The sequence below is a fragment of the Anastrepha ludens genome, chromosome X (genome assembly GCF_028408465.1).
Source record: "Anastrepha ludens isolate Willacy chromosome X, idAnaLude1.1, whole genome shotgun sequence".
NCBI classification, from domain to species: Eukaryota; Metazoa; Arthropoda; class Insecta; order Diptera; family Tephritidae; genus Anastrepha; species Anastrepha ludens.
In genome coordinates, this window is record NC_071503.1 from 45,210,202 (window position 1) to 45,227,856 (window position 17,655).

The following is a 17,655-nucleotide window of genomic DNA, read 5'->3' on the forward strand; positions in this document are numbered from 1 at the left end:
GGAATACTTGGCTAAAATCCTTCATGCATTTCTTTTTTAACAATTTTTATCCGCTTTAGGTGATGTTGAATATGATCTAAAACCATGGCGAAAATAATTCAGGAGGGGTAGCCAACATCGAACCGTTACTCGGCTCTGAGCGAATTTGAAGGAATCAACTGATTTGCTGACGTCACTTGGGATATGACGGTGGTTTCTTTACGACTAAACCGAGAATAAGTTGAAAGCATAAAAAATCAACGCCACCAGTGCTCATGTCCCACTTATAGAAAGAGGGACGGTATCGCCTTCCCAAACCGAATCGAGGGGTAGCCTCGAGGGGCAATACAAGTAGGGGAGGAAGGGTGCCGGAGTCGACACTCAAGGCTTTATCTGGGGGGGAGGTCGGAATCGACTTCGAGCACCATCCCGGGGGGTTGAGCAGGAACCCGCTTCTCGTAGGCAGACAGTCGCTTGCGGAACCGCTTGCGACTCGTAGTGAGGTAGGATTGGAGGGGATGACCAGTACCGGCAAGGGGTTTCCGCAAGCTTTCCGGGGGATTCGGGGACTTCTCTTCAGGACAGAGCAGGAAAATCTTCTCTGACCAACGCATAGCCACTAAAATCTTGGAAAGCTACGGTGGTCAAAACGCTTCATGGGTACGTGAGAAGCATTTACGGACGCTTGAGTGGGCCAGGACGGTACTCAGTGGGGCAGAGAAAGGCCGGGCGGAAAGGGAGGGTGCGAGAGCACAGCCACTTGAATCTCTAGTGAAGCGGCAACGCTCCCAAGAGTAGGAAATTCTTCGACCAAAGAAACCGAGGACTGGTGGTGGTCCGCCGAAATCTTTTAGCGAAGTCGCTAAGCGGCCGGCATACATCACTCTGGCGATTGTCGCCAACAGCAGGGAAGATGGCGCCATTACCAGGGGTGAGTAGAAAATAGTGGCAGCCGCCGTCTCTGCGTACCTTTATAAAGGTAGTAAGGGAAAACTCTGGACCTCCACCGTGCTGTGAGAATTCCGGGTGGCACCACGGTACCTTGAACGGCATTCTGTGCGCCGATGACCGGTCGGCCACAATGTACAATGGGCTTTTTAGCCTGAGTGTTTTAGGAGCCACCAAATCTCCTGGTGCTCCTTGGCTCGACCTTTTCAAATTTTAATATCATTAAACTGAAATATCTATGTACGTGTATTAGTTAAATAAACTTTAATTGAATAAACTTTTTTAAGTGTTTTCACTTATTACAATTAACTTTTGTGATTCAAACTTAAAACAAAAACTTTACAAAATTCTTTTTTATTTTCTGTGACTCAGTACTTTAAGTACGAATTGAGATCATTTTGTTCCATTTTATGAAAATCTCATATTCCACATTTGTGTTATTTTAAAAACTTGAAACTTGAAAAAACTTTCTTTCCGCAGCTGCCGAGCTATGGGACAATGACATTAAAGTATTTTCAAATTCAGCGAGTTCTTTGAAACAGAATTCTTCAAGCACATTCTGTATACCAGAGACTTTTTTCCAGACTTCAGAAATATCTGTAAAATCCTTGAAATCTAGTTATGGAAGCCTTAATTGTCTCCATTTATTAAAATGGGACTAGAATCGCCTTGTACAAGCTGTGAAAATTTATTTAGTAGGTGCTAAATTGTAATTTCATTTACGCCAAGAAAATTACTAGGAGTTTTTTTGTTCTTGTTCACTCCACTCGGGGGCATAGGGCCTCGACAAGACTCAACAGCTACCAGCCCTAAGTAGTGGGAATGCCCACCTGTCGTTGCTGAGGATCAACGCCTTCTTACTGCTTGAAGCGCCATCTGTGTGTCACATTTTTCTGGCAGAAGGATCACGCAGATGGTTGAGGGCTTCGCTGAATTTGGTGCGTCTGCGCTATTACCGCGATTGGTCGCTTCCTTTTGCTGGCGCCATTGTTGCAATATGTAACTGTGTCTTTTTCTTTTATTTTCTGCTTGTTTTAGAAGGCACAATGCATGTAATGCGCTGACTTTTATGCGGGAGTAAGGATTGAAAGGATAGGGTTGTTGGGGTTGAGGAATGAAATTATTATTATAATTTTTTTTTTAATGAGAAACTAGGAAAGTAGGTAAGTTTGGAAAAGTGCGAGGACCGTGTTTTACGTGGAATTCGAACCCACAACATCTGGGATGGCAGGCTAGTGCACTTACGCTAGACTACCGAGGCCGCCTACAAGTAATTACGCTTAAATTTTTAATACCTTCCCTTCCAAAATCAAATCGCTTTTGAATTTGCTGAAGTTCTACATACAATTTTGGGATATTTAATATTAACTTTACGCTAAGCCTTTGCGCATCTGTAAATTTATCCGAATTTGCGCATCGGTAATTTTATTAGCCTTAGAAAATTTCGTCGAGGGGTAAAAAACCTGTTTCATTACTAACGTTAAAATCCTTTAAAGTGTCCAAAAATCTTACGAAAATATTGGGTTGGCAACTAAGTAATTGCGGATTTCACTCATAGATGGCTTCAGTTGAATTTTTTAGGTTTGCAGACGTAATACAAATGTAAAACACATTTTGCTATTTGATAGTTGGCGATTCAGCTGCCAATCAGTAAAGAAAGTTTTTTGATCGCTTGCGTAGTTTTCGTTTGGCGTTCGTTGAAAAATGGAAAATCAAAAGGAACATAATAATCACCAATTAATTGTCTTCTTCTCAAAGAATTTAGAAATCGAACTTTACCTATGCCACCTGTAAGCTCTCTATTGTACATTCCTATGGCAAACCACATGACCGATCAATGATTCCATTTGCTGGTTAGTAATTCATCAAAAAATATTATGTAAATGATTATTTGTGTAATAATCATGCGATTTAATGTTCAAAGAGATTTATTTTTTAAAGTATGGATACATACATATGTATATGTGTACACATATGTGTGTAAAAAAGGCAATCAAAAACAGTAAACGCCGGTGTTTCCTGCAGCTATGCGACGATGCCGATAATGACCCTTGGGGCCTCGGTTACAGGCTTGTTATGAAAAAACTCAAAGTGTTTAAGCCACTCCCAACAACATGCCCAGCTACACTGCGTAATGTAGTAGAAACTCTGTTCCCCGTCCAAGACACTATACGATACCACGAATTGGTAGGATCCTGTGAAGGCGACCAAAATTTGCAGCTAACCAACAAAGAAGAACTCCGATGATTAAAAATAATAAAGCTCCAGGACCGGATGGAATCCCCAACGAGGCCTTAAAAGTTGCTATTCAAAGTCGTACCGACATTTTTGTAGATCTCTACAATACATGCCTAAAGGAAGGTACATTTCCAACCCAGTGGAAGTTGCAGAAACTGGTTTTAATACCAAAAGGATCCAAGCCTGCGGAAGATCCTACAGGCTACCGCCCCCTGTGCATGCTCGACACCGCAGGAAAAATCCTGGAACGACTGTTTGCAGTCCGTCTGGAGGCTGCTATAGAGGAGGTAGGCGGTCTATCACCCCGACAATTTGGATTCCGGAAAGCCCTGCTGTGTCTGCAGTCAAGACCATTGCGCAGAAGGCAATAGAAGGTACTCGATGGCTAAACGGTAGCAAGGAGTATTGCCTAATTGCGACACTAGACGTCAAGAACGCCTTCAATACGGCGAATTGGAGCAAAATTCTGATCGCGCTGGATAACTTCCACATTCCAAGGTACATTCGCAGGATTGTCGCCAGTTACCTTTCCGACAGAGCCCTGCGCTATAAAACCGATGCTGGGGTAAAAGAGCACAAAATAACTGGCGGAGTTGCACAAAGCTCAGTCCTGGGACCCTTACTTTGGAACGTCATGTACGATGGAGTCTTGCGCCTCAGTCTGCCTCTAGGGTCGCAAATCATTGGATTTGCTGACGACATAGCTGTTGTGGTCGTGGCCAAAACACTCCGTCGAGCCGAAGAAACATGCAACCAGGCTGTCGGCATGGTAAAGAGATGGTTATGCAACAGTGGTCTAACTCTTGCGGACCATAAAACTGAAGTAGTATTAATTAGCAGCAGGAAGATTGTGGAGTCAGCTAATATAATGGTGGGCGACCATGGTATAGAATCGAAGCCATTCATTAAGTACCTGGGCGTAATAATTGACCATAGGCTCAATTTCAAAGAGCACTTGGTGTACGCGAGTAGCAGGGCAGCAGAAGCAGTAACTGCACTAACACGACTAATGATGAATATTAGAGGCCCTAGGCAAAACAGCAGGAGACTTCTTAATACTGTGGTCTCATCGATTTTGCTGTACGCAGCTCCAGCATGGGCGGAAGCCACAAACTACAGCTCGTATGTGAAGTGTATGAAATCGGTGTACCGATTGAGTGCCCTCAGAGTGTGCTGCGCGTTTCGCACGGTATCGGAAGACGCCATTATGGTTATAGCAGGTCTACTCCCAATCAACCTAATGGCGACAGGGTATGCTGAAATCTACAAAAAAAAGCTACTTCAGACCGGGCGACAATACGCAGGATAGCAAGAGAGCGTAGCCAGCTTTCATGGCAGGAGAAATGGAGCTCGTCTCCCAACGGACGCTGGACGTACCGCTTGATTCCCATACTTTCCAAATGGATTAACCGTGAACATGGACAGTTAGATTACTACCTGACCCAAATACTGACAGGACATGGGTGCTTCAAATCCTACTTATACAGGTTTAACGACCCGTACTGTTCTCATTGTGCACCAACTGCAGAAGACGCAGAACATGTTTTGTTTGTCTGTCCACGATTTGCGTTAGAAAGGGAGGAACTAAGCACTAGGGTGGGAAAGCCAATTACGGCTGATAACCTAGTCGATATTATGATAGAGTCCGAAGAATATTGGTCCGTTGTATGTAATATGGCAAAAATAATAATCTTCAAACTGCGTCGCGCTGAACAACAGCGCAGATCTTCATGAAGAGGCAATAGGCCGCTCCCCCTTCCGTGAAGTACTACTTAACGGTTGTCCCGCGGGAGGGAAACGGAGCTGGGGTGGGTTTTTAGTGGGTGAGCCGAAAGGCAAGTCTCACACTTTTCGGCTTTCAATGCTTTGTGCCACCTCCATAAAAAAACAAAAACAAAAAACACATGTAAGTACATATTATGCAAAGTCCACATTTTTTTTTTTTTTATCCGAAAGGGGAATCTTACATAGATACCGTCAATATAGATGGCATGCACGACTCATACTGATCGCTAAGGGTGCACCTCATTCGGGACCACGCACCGTCAGTATTAATACTAAACTGGACTTGCGAAACAGTACACCTACGTACTAAACCCTAACTCCGACTTCTGTAGCTTTAGTTTGCCCTGCGGTAGCGCCGTTTAAGCATTGCATCGCAGGGCCAAGCTAGCTATTATGGCTCTTCACTTATATTTCCCTCTCCGTCTACCCTTCATTATTTCTTTGTTTTCTTTCTTTACTGCGTTCCCATTCCTTTTTTCGCAGTTCCTGTAACGCATTTGCGGACCATTTTCTCATCTTGGCCCACACCAACTTCGACCGCAGCATGTGATCTACAATGTTGCCCGGGGTTATTTTTTCTTTTATGATTTCTTCAATGCACATTCTTTCAGATGCGTATCTCGGGCAGGAGAAGAACACATGTTCCACGTTCTCACTACCGTTGCCGCAGAACGAGCAGTCAGCTGCGTCCTCGTGGCCGAGTCTTTGGAGATACTCTCTATAGCATCCATGCCCCGTCAGGAACTGTGTGAGGTAGTAATCTGTGTCACCATGTCCTCTCTCAACCCAAGCCTGTACGCTTCTGATAAGTTTAAGCGTCCATGTCCCTTTTGTCGCTAGGTCCCAGCGATTTTGCCACTTAATTATGCTCCCCCGTCTTTCTTCTTTACGCTCTTCCACCGTTAATCGCCTGTTTAGGCTTTTGGCTTTGTCGTACACTCTGCCCAGTTCAGAGGTCATTATATCTGGTGGCATGATAGCCGATATGACCCATAGGGTACGTTTGCGAAAATGTATAACTGCAGCAATACAACAACCCTGTTGCTTATTCTGCACTACACTGCTGATACTCAGCTGTTATGTTGCTGTAATGTGGCAGGTATCAATTTGAGGAAAAGTTTTGATTTCAGATCGCAGTACAAATGGAAATTAATTTAATAATAGATGAGATTGAGAAAAGTGCTGATAGTTTTTTAATAAATTTTGAAAAAAGGAGGAGGCAGGCAAACAAAAAAAAGAATTTTCTTTTTGAAGAAACTCTTAAGAGAAGACGAATCGTAAAGGTCCAACATTTTTTTATCACGATTGAACTATACGACGCTGACGTATTCCTTTTCCACTTTCGTATGACTCGTGATACACTGCATGTAAGTATTAAATTTGAGAAGTTAAGGCTTTATTTATAATTTAATTTTAATAATGTGTTTAGAAACTGATAACTGCCTTGCACTCAGCTTATCCCATAGCAAAATATTTAATGGTCCCATTTAGGGACAATGGGCATCTTTCTACCGAAGAAAGAAGATTCAACTACAACCTCAGTTCAACGCGTGTATTAATCTTAGCTAAAATGTCGCGCAAAGAGTTTAGCACACCAATTTTCTCCTTTTCAATCTCAAGCTTTTCCCTCTCTAACCGTAGTACATCCTCATGACGTTTTTGTTCCTTGCTAGCTTCTTCCTTAAAAAATGATATCGCCTCATTTGCCGTTTTCTTGGAACGTTTCCTTGCGCTGCCAACCTGCTCTTCCAAATCGCACTCGCTTTCATCACCCGATGGGCTTGCCAAGGCAGACTGCAAATTTTCCTCTGGCGGCTCAACTGAATGCCGACAACCGTACATGGCATCAAACTCGTCGAAGTACTCCCAGGTGGTTGCGTTCCGACCTGATTCTTTATTTCGCTTTTTTATGCGTTTATACGATGCTAAAAAATTAAAAAATTTTCTCTGGAGTACTTCCTTACTATCAGGAACATCTGGATTTACTGCCTTCATGGAATCTAGGACTTTGCCCCAGAGAACAGAACTTTTCTTTTTACCGGCAGCGAATTCGGCCTCCATGTCCAGCCGGCATCTAATTAGTAGCTTGCTCATGACAGTATTCAGTCTTTCGCTGCAAGAAAAGTAAAAATATATTAAATTAATCGGTATTTTAATCATTAAAGTGCATAAAACATTAAATACATAACAATTACGCTTACCTTTCTTTTTCCATTGCATTTGTGTTAAGCATGCAGACAAAAATTGTGTTGCCGGTTATTGAGGTTATTTGCGTGCCTGATGAGTAAATAGAACGTTTGACTTTTGCAAGTGTTGCCACAGATTCAAGAAGAACGTGATACTTTGCAAAATTTGCAACACTGCTGTTCTGATTGCCATCGCGAACGTACCCATACTGCTTCAAACGACACTGTCCTGAAAGCACAGGCAACTCTAAGGGAAAAAAGTCTAAAAACTATTTCCGCCTTCTTCGCGTATGTTTTCTGTATCAGGGCTTTACCCCATATGGGTGCTGCATACATGATTGTAGACTGGGTAACTTTAGCCAGAAGCGCTCTTCTACTCTGAGTAGGACCACCGATGTTGGCCATGATTCTTGACAGTGCCGCCGTCACCATGGCTGCCTTTCCGCATGCTTTTTTAATGTGCTCCTTGTAGCTTAGTCCAGCATCGATCATTACACCCAAATATCGTAGTGCCGCTTGTGTTGTGACGTTAAGCCCATCAATGTTTAGTGTGGTCGTTTCTAACTTTTTTCTACTCGTAATGAGAACTGCTTCTGTTTTTTGCCCTGCTAGTTGGAGTTTAACTGCCGTTAGCCATTGTTTGACCTTCGTTGTGGCCTCGCTGCAGATACTCTGAATCTGAGGGATTGTTTTGGCGACTATGGTTAACGCAATGTCGTCTGCGTATCTTATTATTTGCACTTGCCTCGGCATTGGGAGTTGCAGTACCCCATCATATATTGTAGTACATTCCATAGGATAGTACATTCCAGTACAGATCCCTGCGGTACTCCGCCCGTCACTGCATATCTCTTAGGGCCTTCATCTGTATAGTACAGAAGTACTCTTTCCGACAGATAACTGTTTATAATCCGTACTAAGTATGCTGGCGTTTTTTTCCTTCAAGAGCCTTTATAATATGGGGCCAGTATGCCGAATTGAAGGCGTTCTTGGCATCCAGAGTGACAACTGCACAGTATTCTTTATCACCATGCATCCACCTGTCACCCTCAATAGCCTTGCTTGCAATGTTTGTCACCCTCCTGACGGCGTCGATGGTTGAACGACCTTTTCGAAAACCAAACTGATGTTCGGATAGTTCAGCCGGCACTTTCTCCAGATGCTGTTCCAGGCGCGTGCAGATTAGTTTCTCCAAGATTTTACCCATAGTATCTATCATGCAGAGTGGCCGATAAGAACTTGGGTCACCCGCTGGCTTATTTGGTTTCTGAAGTAGGACTAGTTGTTGCTTCTTACTTTTGGAAACATGCCTTCATTTATACACTTGGTGTAGTGTTCTGCAAATGGCTTTGCATTGCGACTGATAGCCATCTTCAGTGCCTTGTTCGGAATGCCGACAGGTCCTGGAGCCTTAGCATTGCCGAAACTTTCCGTTGCCAAAATCACCTCTGATTCACTGATTGTGACACTGCTTTCTGCTGCGTGGGACTGGGTCTGGCTTGGTTGCATGTCCTCTGCCTCCTTTAACCTTGGCCAAAACGAGTGTGTAGCCATCACCCCACGGGTTTTCGTCCACATTCTGGCACAGTTCTTTAAAGCTGGCTGCCTTTCTGCTTTTAATGGCTTTCTTTCATTGTTTCCGCTTCTTTTTATAGTTCTCGCGGAGCCTGTAGTGTTCTGCCAACCCATAACTCCTTTGGGAAAGGCGCCTTGCTTTTTTGCATTCGCTTCTTAGGGTGCTGATCTCCTCGTTCCACCAGTATACAGGCTTTCTGTGAGCGCTCTGTCTTTTCCTGCACATAGCGGCATCGCAAGCTCTGCTAACATGTTTTACTAGCAGCTCCGCCTGTAGTTCCACATCGTTGGTGTTAGTCGGGTTCTTTTCTAGCATGATATGGAACATTTCTTCATCAGGCATCTCCACCCTCCAGCCCTTATTCTGTTTTTTCTGTACGGGTTCTTTTCCATGCGAAAAGTCCACCCTAATGGCAAGGTGGTCACTGCCTGTGTAAAAATCACACACTTGCCAGCTTGCTGTTCGTACTAGCGCCCTGCTGGCGTAAGTGATGTCTATTATTGATGCACGACCATTCACTTCGAAAGTGTTTTTTCTCCCAGTGTTTAGCAGAACCGCATCAAGCAGTGAGAATGCCTTAATCAAGGCATCTCCCCTTTTATTGGAATATCTGCTACCCTATTCCAAGGCCCACGCATTGAAATCACCCGCAATCACGTTTGGTGTGGTACCACGAGCGTTTTGCACAAGTTCATCCAGTAGGTTTTCGAACTCTGCTTGCGTCAGTTTCGGTGGCGCGTAGCAACTGTAGAAATAGATGCCACATATTTTTGCTCGGGTATAGTAATCACTGTCGGTGTGCGATTTGTCCTGCAGGGTATTTCCTCCACAGGCCCAAATAGCAGCTTTACTTTTTCTGTCCGAGACCCACGTTCCGACATTTAGGTTTTTATGTTTCTTTTCGTATACCCTTTGTTTAAGGAGCTCTTGTGCAGCCTCCCAATGGTTTAGATTGATCTGCTCAATCCTTATTTTTTCGTTTTAATACACGCCGCTTGATACAGGGGACATTTTCTGCTTCCAATCTGATGGCTTGTATCTTCTCTTCCATTCCTTTTACAAGCTACGCAGAAGGGCTTTTTTTCGCATACTTTCGCTTGGTGACCCTTTTCTCTACATTTGAGACAGTTCTGGCTTCTGTCGTCTTTGTTTGTACACGCCCTCGCTAGGTGTCCATACTCCAAGCATCTGTAGCACCTCCTCAAGTCAGGCTTTTCTCTTATTCGGCATACCGCCCAGCCGATTTTGAGTTTTTGCTTCTCAAGCAGTCGCCTTGCGTCCAGTGCTGGTAGGCTTATCACCGCTGTTTGCGTGCCTGCATACGCCGCTCTAACGCTTTTTATTGCGTTTTCACTAAATGGGTTAAGCTCGTTAACTTGCGTTCGTATTGCCTCACCTATGTCCTCTTTGGTTGTGATTTCATCTAAATCACGGATCTCCACTAACATCTCGTGGGTGAGGACCTTAATTTGCGCCTGGTCACCTAGCACCTTGCCAATCTTCTTCTGGTATACTCCTGTATTGGCCATCTGCTCTTTTTTCAATTGAAGCTGGATTTCGCCTTTGGCCGTCTTTCTTATGCGCGTAACGTTTTCGCCGAGTTCTTGCCGGGCATCCGTCTCAGCTTTGGTGCGCACTTGCACCTGGTACCTTTCTGTTAGCTTCTTCCCGGCTTTCATTCCACTGCCCATAATGGCTCCATAAATGTTACTGCTGTTGTTTGTATTTCTCATTTTGTTTTCCATTCTTTTTTTGTTTACCAGCGCATCGTGTGTAAGGGGGCGGGCCGAAATAAACAGGAACGGTATACCCTTGGGTACAGTGCCCCTACCCCAGTTCCCAGAGGCCTGTTCTTCGCTTTCAACAACAGAGATGGTTCTTAAAGTGATAAGAGACTCCCAGTGCGCCACGGCATATACCGGTCAGTTAGCAGCCGCACTTAACATGGTGAACAGACGCTCCCCATGGCCTTGCATGATTAGTGAAACAACTATTTCTCAGAGGCCTTGACTTTGGGCCTCTGTCACCGGAAGTCTCTTCGGATGGGCATTTAGCCGCATTCTCCGCTTCTGGCCGCTCATTGTCGGGGATTGCTTATTCGTTTAAACTTATTTCGCAACTAATCTGCTACCACAGGCCTTCCGGCTATCCGCAACCTGCCGACCACGGTAGCTTAGAGCCCAGCTAAGTCGTTCAACCCCGTGGAGTGAACAAACAACCGTGCATATGCATATGTGTAACTTATGCAAATCACCTCATGTGCACACATACCACATGTAGGAACATTTTATGGTACTCACATACTTACTTGTATCGTTCGTAGGTTGTAGGGGTTGTTGTAGTTTCTTAGGTTTCTTCTGAGTAAGGTGGAAGTAGAACCAGTTTGACTAGTGGTATAGTCTCCTGCCCCCTTTGTGTCGTGATGTCCACTACGCGTACTTGATTGTCGGGTACAGGATGCAGTTTTACCACTCGTCCCATTCTCCATTCGTTTGGTGGTGGGTTGTCCTCTTTAATGACGACAAGGTCCCCTACCTTGATGTTACGTTTTTGATGTTTCCACTTCGTGCGTTTTTGTAATTCGATGAGGAATTCCCCTTTCCATCGTTTGCAAAAGGTTTGATGGAGGGCCTTCAATTTCTGCCACCGATTCACAATTGAGGCAGGACTCTCGCTGATTTCTATTTCCGGGGAGCTAGGAGGTGTCCGCCAACCAGAAAGTGACCAGGAGTGAAAGGCTCTAAATCGGATGATTCATGCGAAGCGGGACTTAAGGGTCGGGAATTGAGACAGGACTCAATTCGACATAAGAGGGTATTCCACTCCTCAAAAGTATATTTCAGACCAGAGACAATCTTTTTGAAGCGGGCTTTCAAGCTTTTCATACCTGCTTCCCACAGTCCGCCCATATGAGGGGCTGCTGCAGGTATGAAGTGCCATGTTAATGCTTGGTGGGCATATTTTGAAAGCGTATTATTGCGTGCATGCGTGTTATTTGAATTCTGATCGTAGAGATCATGAAGCTCCTACAAAGTTGGTACCATGGTCGGAGTAAACATTTTTTGGACATCCTCGTCTAGCAACGAATTTCGCGAAGGGTGCTAGAAAGGATGGGGTACTTAAGTCATTGGTGGCCTCTAAATGGATGCCTTTGGGGGCGAAACAAATGTATAGACAGACGTAGCCTTTAATGCGACATCCTTTGCCGCAAAAGCTTATAATATCTGAGGAAGGATTCCCATAAGTTGGATATGCGATCGTTTTTTATAGATCGTGCAGATCTTACAATTATAGATCGAATCATATTTTTAACTCGCGGTATCCAATACTGTGTTCGAAATAAACGCAACATCAGCTTATTTTCGCCATGCAGTAATATTTCATGAATGAATTTGATTATAAGGCGTGATAACCTGCTATTGTATAGAGGGATGATAGTATGTCGATCGTTATATGATAAGTTCAATGTAAAGTTGTCCAGGAATGGAATGAGGGGCAATATCTCACTTTTTGTGGCTACTGTTTCCTTTTGTTTCAATTTCTCGTATTCTTCACCGTAATATTGCTTTTGACTATTTCTGATTAAGCGTTGTGTCGTTGCTTTAATTTCATCAAATGAAATTAAGCAAGACTTTGTTTGAAATGCAATCTTGGTGTTAGGGTGGGTTCTTCAAGAGAATCTCATAATATATGATAAAACTCTCAAAGCCCTTGGTAAATTGGAAAAACGATCAAGAATATCGCTGAAATTGATTGTTGTTGTTGCATATACGTTTACCTTTTTTTATTCCATTGTTATTTTATAGTTACAATCTGATGTCAGTCATCGTGACTTATCTGTAGGTAAGAAGGACCCTGCCACCACAAAGAATTGTGAATCAGTTCGTAGGCCTGAAGTCTTGTGCTTGCTAAATCTGCTGGATTTGATGCCGAGTCCACATGACGCCAGTTATTGTTTCCGACCATTTCCACTATTTTGGTTACTCGATGTGCAACAAAGATTGACCACGAGCAGGGCGGTTTGCGAATCCATGCGAGGACGATTGTCGAATCTGTCCACAGATGAACATCCAAGTGTGCTAAGCTGAGATTTTCCGTGACAGTTTCTATGATATCCGCTAATAGGACTGCACCACATAGTTTCAGACGTGGAAGGGATATTGTCTTGACAGGTGCTACTCTGTTTTTCGAGAGGAGTAGGCTGAGGTATACTTTATCCTGTTTCCTCACACGCAAGTATACAGCAGCCGCGTAAGCCTTTTCCGAAGCGTTACAGAACCCATGGATTTCGGCGTTGTCTGCTGGTGCATATTGCATCCAACGGGGTATGCGAATGTTATCAATTTCCGCATAGTTCTACATAAATGTCTGCCAGCTCTCTAATGTGACTGCAGATACGGTGTCGTCCCAATCAGTACCTTCTAACCAAATGTTTTGCATAATAATCTTGACGGTAATTATTATTGGGGCGAGCCACCCTAGTGGATCAAAGAGTTTGGCGATTGCGGAGAGGATTTTCTTTTTTCGTAAGAATATCGTGGTTTTTTATTGGCTTTGACATAGAATACAAATGGTCGCAATGAGTATTCCATCTTATGCTAAGTGCCTTTACCGAACTAGTATCTTCGAAATCTAAAAAGTTCATTGAGCAAATGGGTTTTTGGGATGCCCTTTAGAATTTTGATGCAGTTGGAATTCCATTTTCGCACTGGAAGTCCAGCGGACTGCAAAACTTGCCAAATTTCATCTCTGGCTGTTATTGCAGAGTCGATGATATGTCCCCCGGCAAGAACGTCGTCAACATACATGCATTTTCGAAGTATCTTTGATGCTGTTCGAAAGGAACTTTCAACATCATCAGCTAATTGAAGTAATGTCCTTACTGCAAGATAAGGAGTACAATGTATGCCGAAGGTAACAGTCTTTAATTCATATAGATTAATTCGGTCTTCCGGGCAAGAACTATTCGCTGATATTTAGTATGTGTATTGCTTACCATTATCTGACGGTACATCTTCTCAATGTCGCTATTGAAGACATACTTATATAATCGCCAGCGGAGGATCAGGACCGTCATATCTGCTTGCAATACCGGACCTGGAAGAACGACGTCGTTGAGGCTCATTCCATTGGCAGTCGGGCATGAGGCGTTAAATACCACGCGCACTTTGGTGGAGGTGCTCTCTTCCTTCATGACGGTAATGAGGTAAAAAGTAATGACCTAACGTTTCATGTTTTGCCACCACCCTAGTATATTCCTATATTTCCGCGTCTCATTCCGGAAGAATTGAGAGCAGGCGTTCTTGAGTGACGGTCCCAACTTGATGCTTGATGGAAAATCCTGTTTGAAGGGTAACAACTTGGTTGCGCTTCGTAGTGGTCCGATATAACTCCTCGCAATACACGTCATCTTCAGTCTGCCTTTCTTTTCTTGGGATGTCTTCCAATTCCTAAAAGCCAGCTAGTTGTTTGTCCAGTGTGACTTCGCTGAAAAATAAAACTATCCTGTTTGGTGGCCTGACTGTTTTGTCCCGACCAGTTAGTATCCATCCGAATACAGTTTCTTGGGCAAGAAGTGTACTTACTACATTTTTCTTCAAGCCGCTGTCTCCGCCAAGGACAAGGTCCACTGGTTCATTGAGGAAGAACCTCTTATCCGCCAAAGTGAGATCTGGAAATGCTTGCCTTGTCATTGCGCTTACTAGGCAAGGCGCAACTAGGCGCAATTGTGTCTATTTTTACGAAAGGGCAATAGGCGACCGCAGTTGTATTGAGCACGCTTGTATTACCTGCGCAGATATTGAATTGTTGATGCCCGAGACTTAGGCATGCAAGCGTTTAGATGGCAGGTTGATTCTACGTTTGAGTCGTTCAGTAATGAAGGAACACTCAGACTCAGAATCGAGCAATGCTCGTGCTGCAAAATTTTCATTATTGTGAAATATGTTTACAATAGCTGTTCCTAATAAAACCCCTTTGTCCCTATTGGAATAGCATGATTTAAAATTACGTATTCTACTATCCTTTGGCCTATTCGTATCCTGTCGTTTTTGGGCCTCCTTGGATGTTGAGGGTAGGTCATCAGCGGGATTTCTTGTTTCCCTAAGAGGTGCTGCTTTTTGTTGAACTGCCGGAATGTGAAGGAGCGTGTTGTGTCTTGAGTGATACGTGCTGCAATTATATGAGCTCGTACATCTTGACACCGTATGTCCTGACGATAAGCATTTCAAGCAACAATTGTTGCTCTTGACGCACGAGTAGATCGGTGACCGTTAACTTGAGACACTTACCTGAAAGTTGTCATCTTTTTCGATGTAGTTTCCGCCCACTGTTGTAAACTTTGCGCCTTGGGCGCTTTATAGCCTTTAATCCCTTTTAAGCCTGACACGCTTTTAAGTGTCTGAAATTTATTGGAAAGAAATCTGTCCATGTCCGTCTAATTTGAAATTTCAGATTTATTCTCTATCGTTTGTTCCCAAAGCGATAGAGTACTTTTTTGGCAATTTCGTGGAGCATAAGTACGTAATAATTGCATCCCAGTTTGATTTATCAATTTGGTGATTTTGTAGGGATCATATGCAATTATTAATATCTCCTTGCAGCTTTTTAATCGAACTGTCACATTCAGTTTCAATTGTCTGTAGGTTGAAGAGGATCTTTAGCTGCGTATTAACCTGAATACGTTTGTTTTCGTACCTCTCGCAAATATTTCTTCATGCCGTTGGAAAACCGTCGTTAGTGAGCGGGTACTTCCTCACTATATCTCTGGCTTCACCCTGCGTTTTCTAGTTGAGGTGGAATAGCTTTTCGACCGAGGTAAAGCGCTTATTCAAAATCTAAATGGCCGTGAACATATCGCGGAATGTTGGCCAAGATACGTGGTCACGTTTGAATACGTCTGTATCACACGGTGGAAGGTGAATGTTGTGTTCATGCACTGCTAAATTTTACTGGCTTTGCTTTTTTCAGCCTCGCAGAGAGATCAGCCGTACACGACATGCCGCGCAAATATGTGTGGTAACACATTTTGTTCTTTTTAAACGCGGCAAGACCCTTAGGAGTAATAGTTTCCGTTGAAAGCAAGTTTTCGTAAGCCGCTTTGGCTTTTTCCTACATTGCTTTCAACTCCTCCTGTTGGATCCGTAGTAAAAATTTCGAATGGTCACTGCGATGACTACACGAATATATGTATTCTTATTGTAAGTATGGGATACGAATTGCGCGGTATTAAAAAAATTGCTCCTTCACGAAATGGAGACGAATTTGTAACGAGACCCAAGCCCAAATGCACCACCAAGATTAAAGTACCAATATTTTGTATTATATATTTAAATATAGGTATATGTATTGTAGTATATTTATTATTATTTTTTAATACTTTATTTGATAAGAACGAGTTTCGCCACCCAAACAATAAAACTGTATATGTATGTACTTATATATAGCGTAGCAAAAGTGCGCTGCGATCAATTTTATATTAATGCAGCGTTGTTTGTGTAGTTGTGTATTCAACTTCACAGCGGGAATTTGCAAATAGAAAGAAAACCAAATAAACGGAATAAGAAAATTGAAGGAACTCCCAACAACGCGCCTTTAGTTAGTTTAGTTTGAAATAACTGCCGCGCGCACTTATATTTTATTGTCTGTTTGCGGACAGACGGAATCGTTGATCTCTTTTTTATTAAATTATATTATTATATTTTTTCACCAAAAAAAGTGTGTGCAATCAAGTCCACGTACCTTGGTAGTATTGGAACAGTGCTGGTCGAGCTGGAACAGAAAATTCTTTGTCCACTGTTTTTTTTGGTATTTGCTATTTTCGATGAATCCGTTGCCTTATTTGAGTTGTTTTGATGTGGTGAGTGCTGGTTGGTGTTTGGTACTGGTGTAGGCGAGGGTTTAAAAATTGCTTGTTAATTTAAGTATCCGGCTCGAGGGACCATGTTATCATCGGAGGGCGACGCAGGTGCGAGGTTTAAAAATGTGGGTCCTCCACGGTCGCTCCGATGATATTTTTATAGAAAAAAGAAGAAAAGCGTGTTATTATCTGGTTGTTATCATCTTTTAATATTTAGATGTATGTATGTAGATATGCATGTATCAATATCATACAATATTTAATGACACGGAATTATGTATTTATTAATACTATACAATATAAGATGATACGGAATTATGTATGTATTAATATTATACAATATGATAATACGGAATTACCCTTACCTCTGTCGGCTGACACGTCCTGATCCTTGATGTACTAAATTCGCAGTGAAATTGAATTTTAAAATTAAAGCGAAAGTAACCTCGCCGAACAGCGTTGAACACAGAAAACGTTTTAACTGTTCGGCAGGGAAATGCCTTAACATTGCAGCGACTGGAACCGGTGGCTTGCAACAGTCGGAACGGTAGGCGCAATTAACATTAAGGGTGCTAAACATTTATTGGACTTTAGGGTGTGACCTATATAAGCAGTGCCAAAATTGGTTTGCCAAATTTCGTTCCGGTTATTTTTCACCTAAAGATGAAAAACGGTCTGATCGTCCAGTTGAAGTTGATGACGCCCAAATCAAAGTAAAAATCGATTCGGATCGTCACAGTACAACACGTGAGATTGCAGAGAAGCTTCATGTGTCACATACATGCATTGAAAATCACTTAAAACAACTTGGCTATGTTCAAAAACTCGAAACATGGGTTCCTCACGATCTGAAAGAAACGCATTTAACGCAACGCATTAGCAGCTGCGATTTGCTAAAGAAACGTAATGAAAATGATCCATTTTTAAAACGACTGATAACTGGCGATGAAAAATGGGTTATTTACAACAATATCAAGTGGAAAAGATCGTGGAGCAGGCCATGTGAACCAACTCAAATTACATCAAGAGCTGATATTAATCAAAAGAAAGTTTTGTTATCAGTTTGGTGCGATTACAAAGGAGCT

At 42.9% G+C, this 17,655-nt stretch overlaps 1 protein-coding gene across 1 annotated transcript; it reads right to left on the reverse strand.

Annotated features, from left to right (window-relative positions):
• Nucleotides 1-1,632: 1,632 nt before the first annotated feature.
• LOC128869563 (uncharacterized) lies at nucleotides 1,633-10,215 on the reverse strand. Its single transcript, XM_054112140.1, has 2 exons — nucleotides 7,152-10,215; nucleotides 1,633-7,063 (listed from the first exon to the last, which is right to left on the reverse strand). Exons 1-2 carry the CDS (start codon nucleotides 7,181-7,183, stop codon nucleotides 6,481-6,483), a joined length of 615 nt encoding a protein of 204 aa, XP_053968115.1. The 5' UTR covers nucleotides 7,184-10,215; the 3' UTR covers nucleotides 1,633-6,480.
• Nucleotides 10,216-17,655: the final 7,440 nt, after the last annotated feature.

Coding starts and splice junctions, on each gene's coding strand:
- LOC128869563 (XM_054112140.1), bottom strand. CDS start 7,183: ATGCTTAACACAAATGCAATGGAAAAAGAAAG. Junction 7,064..7,151: donor AATGCAATGGAAAAAGAAAG/GTAAGCGTAATT, acceptor CTTTTCTTGCAG/CGAAAGACTGAATACTGTCA.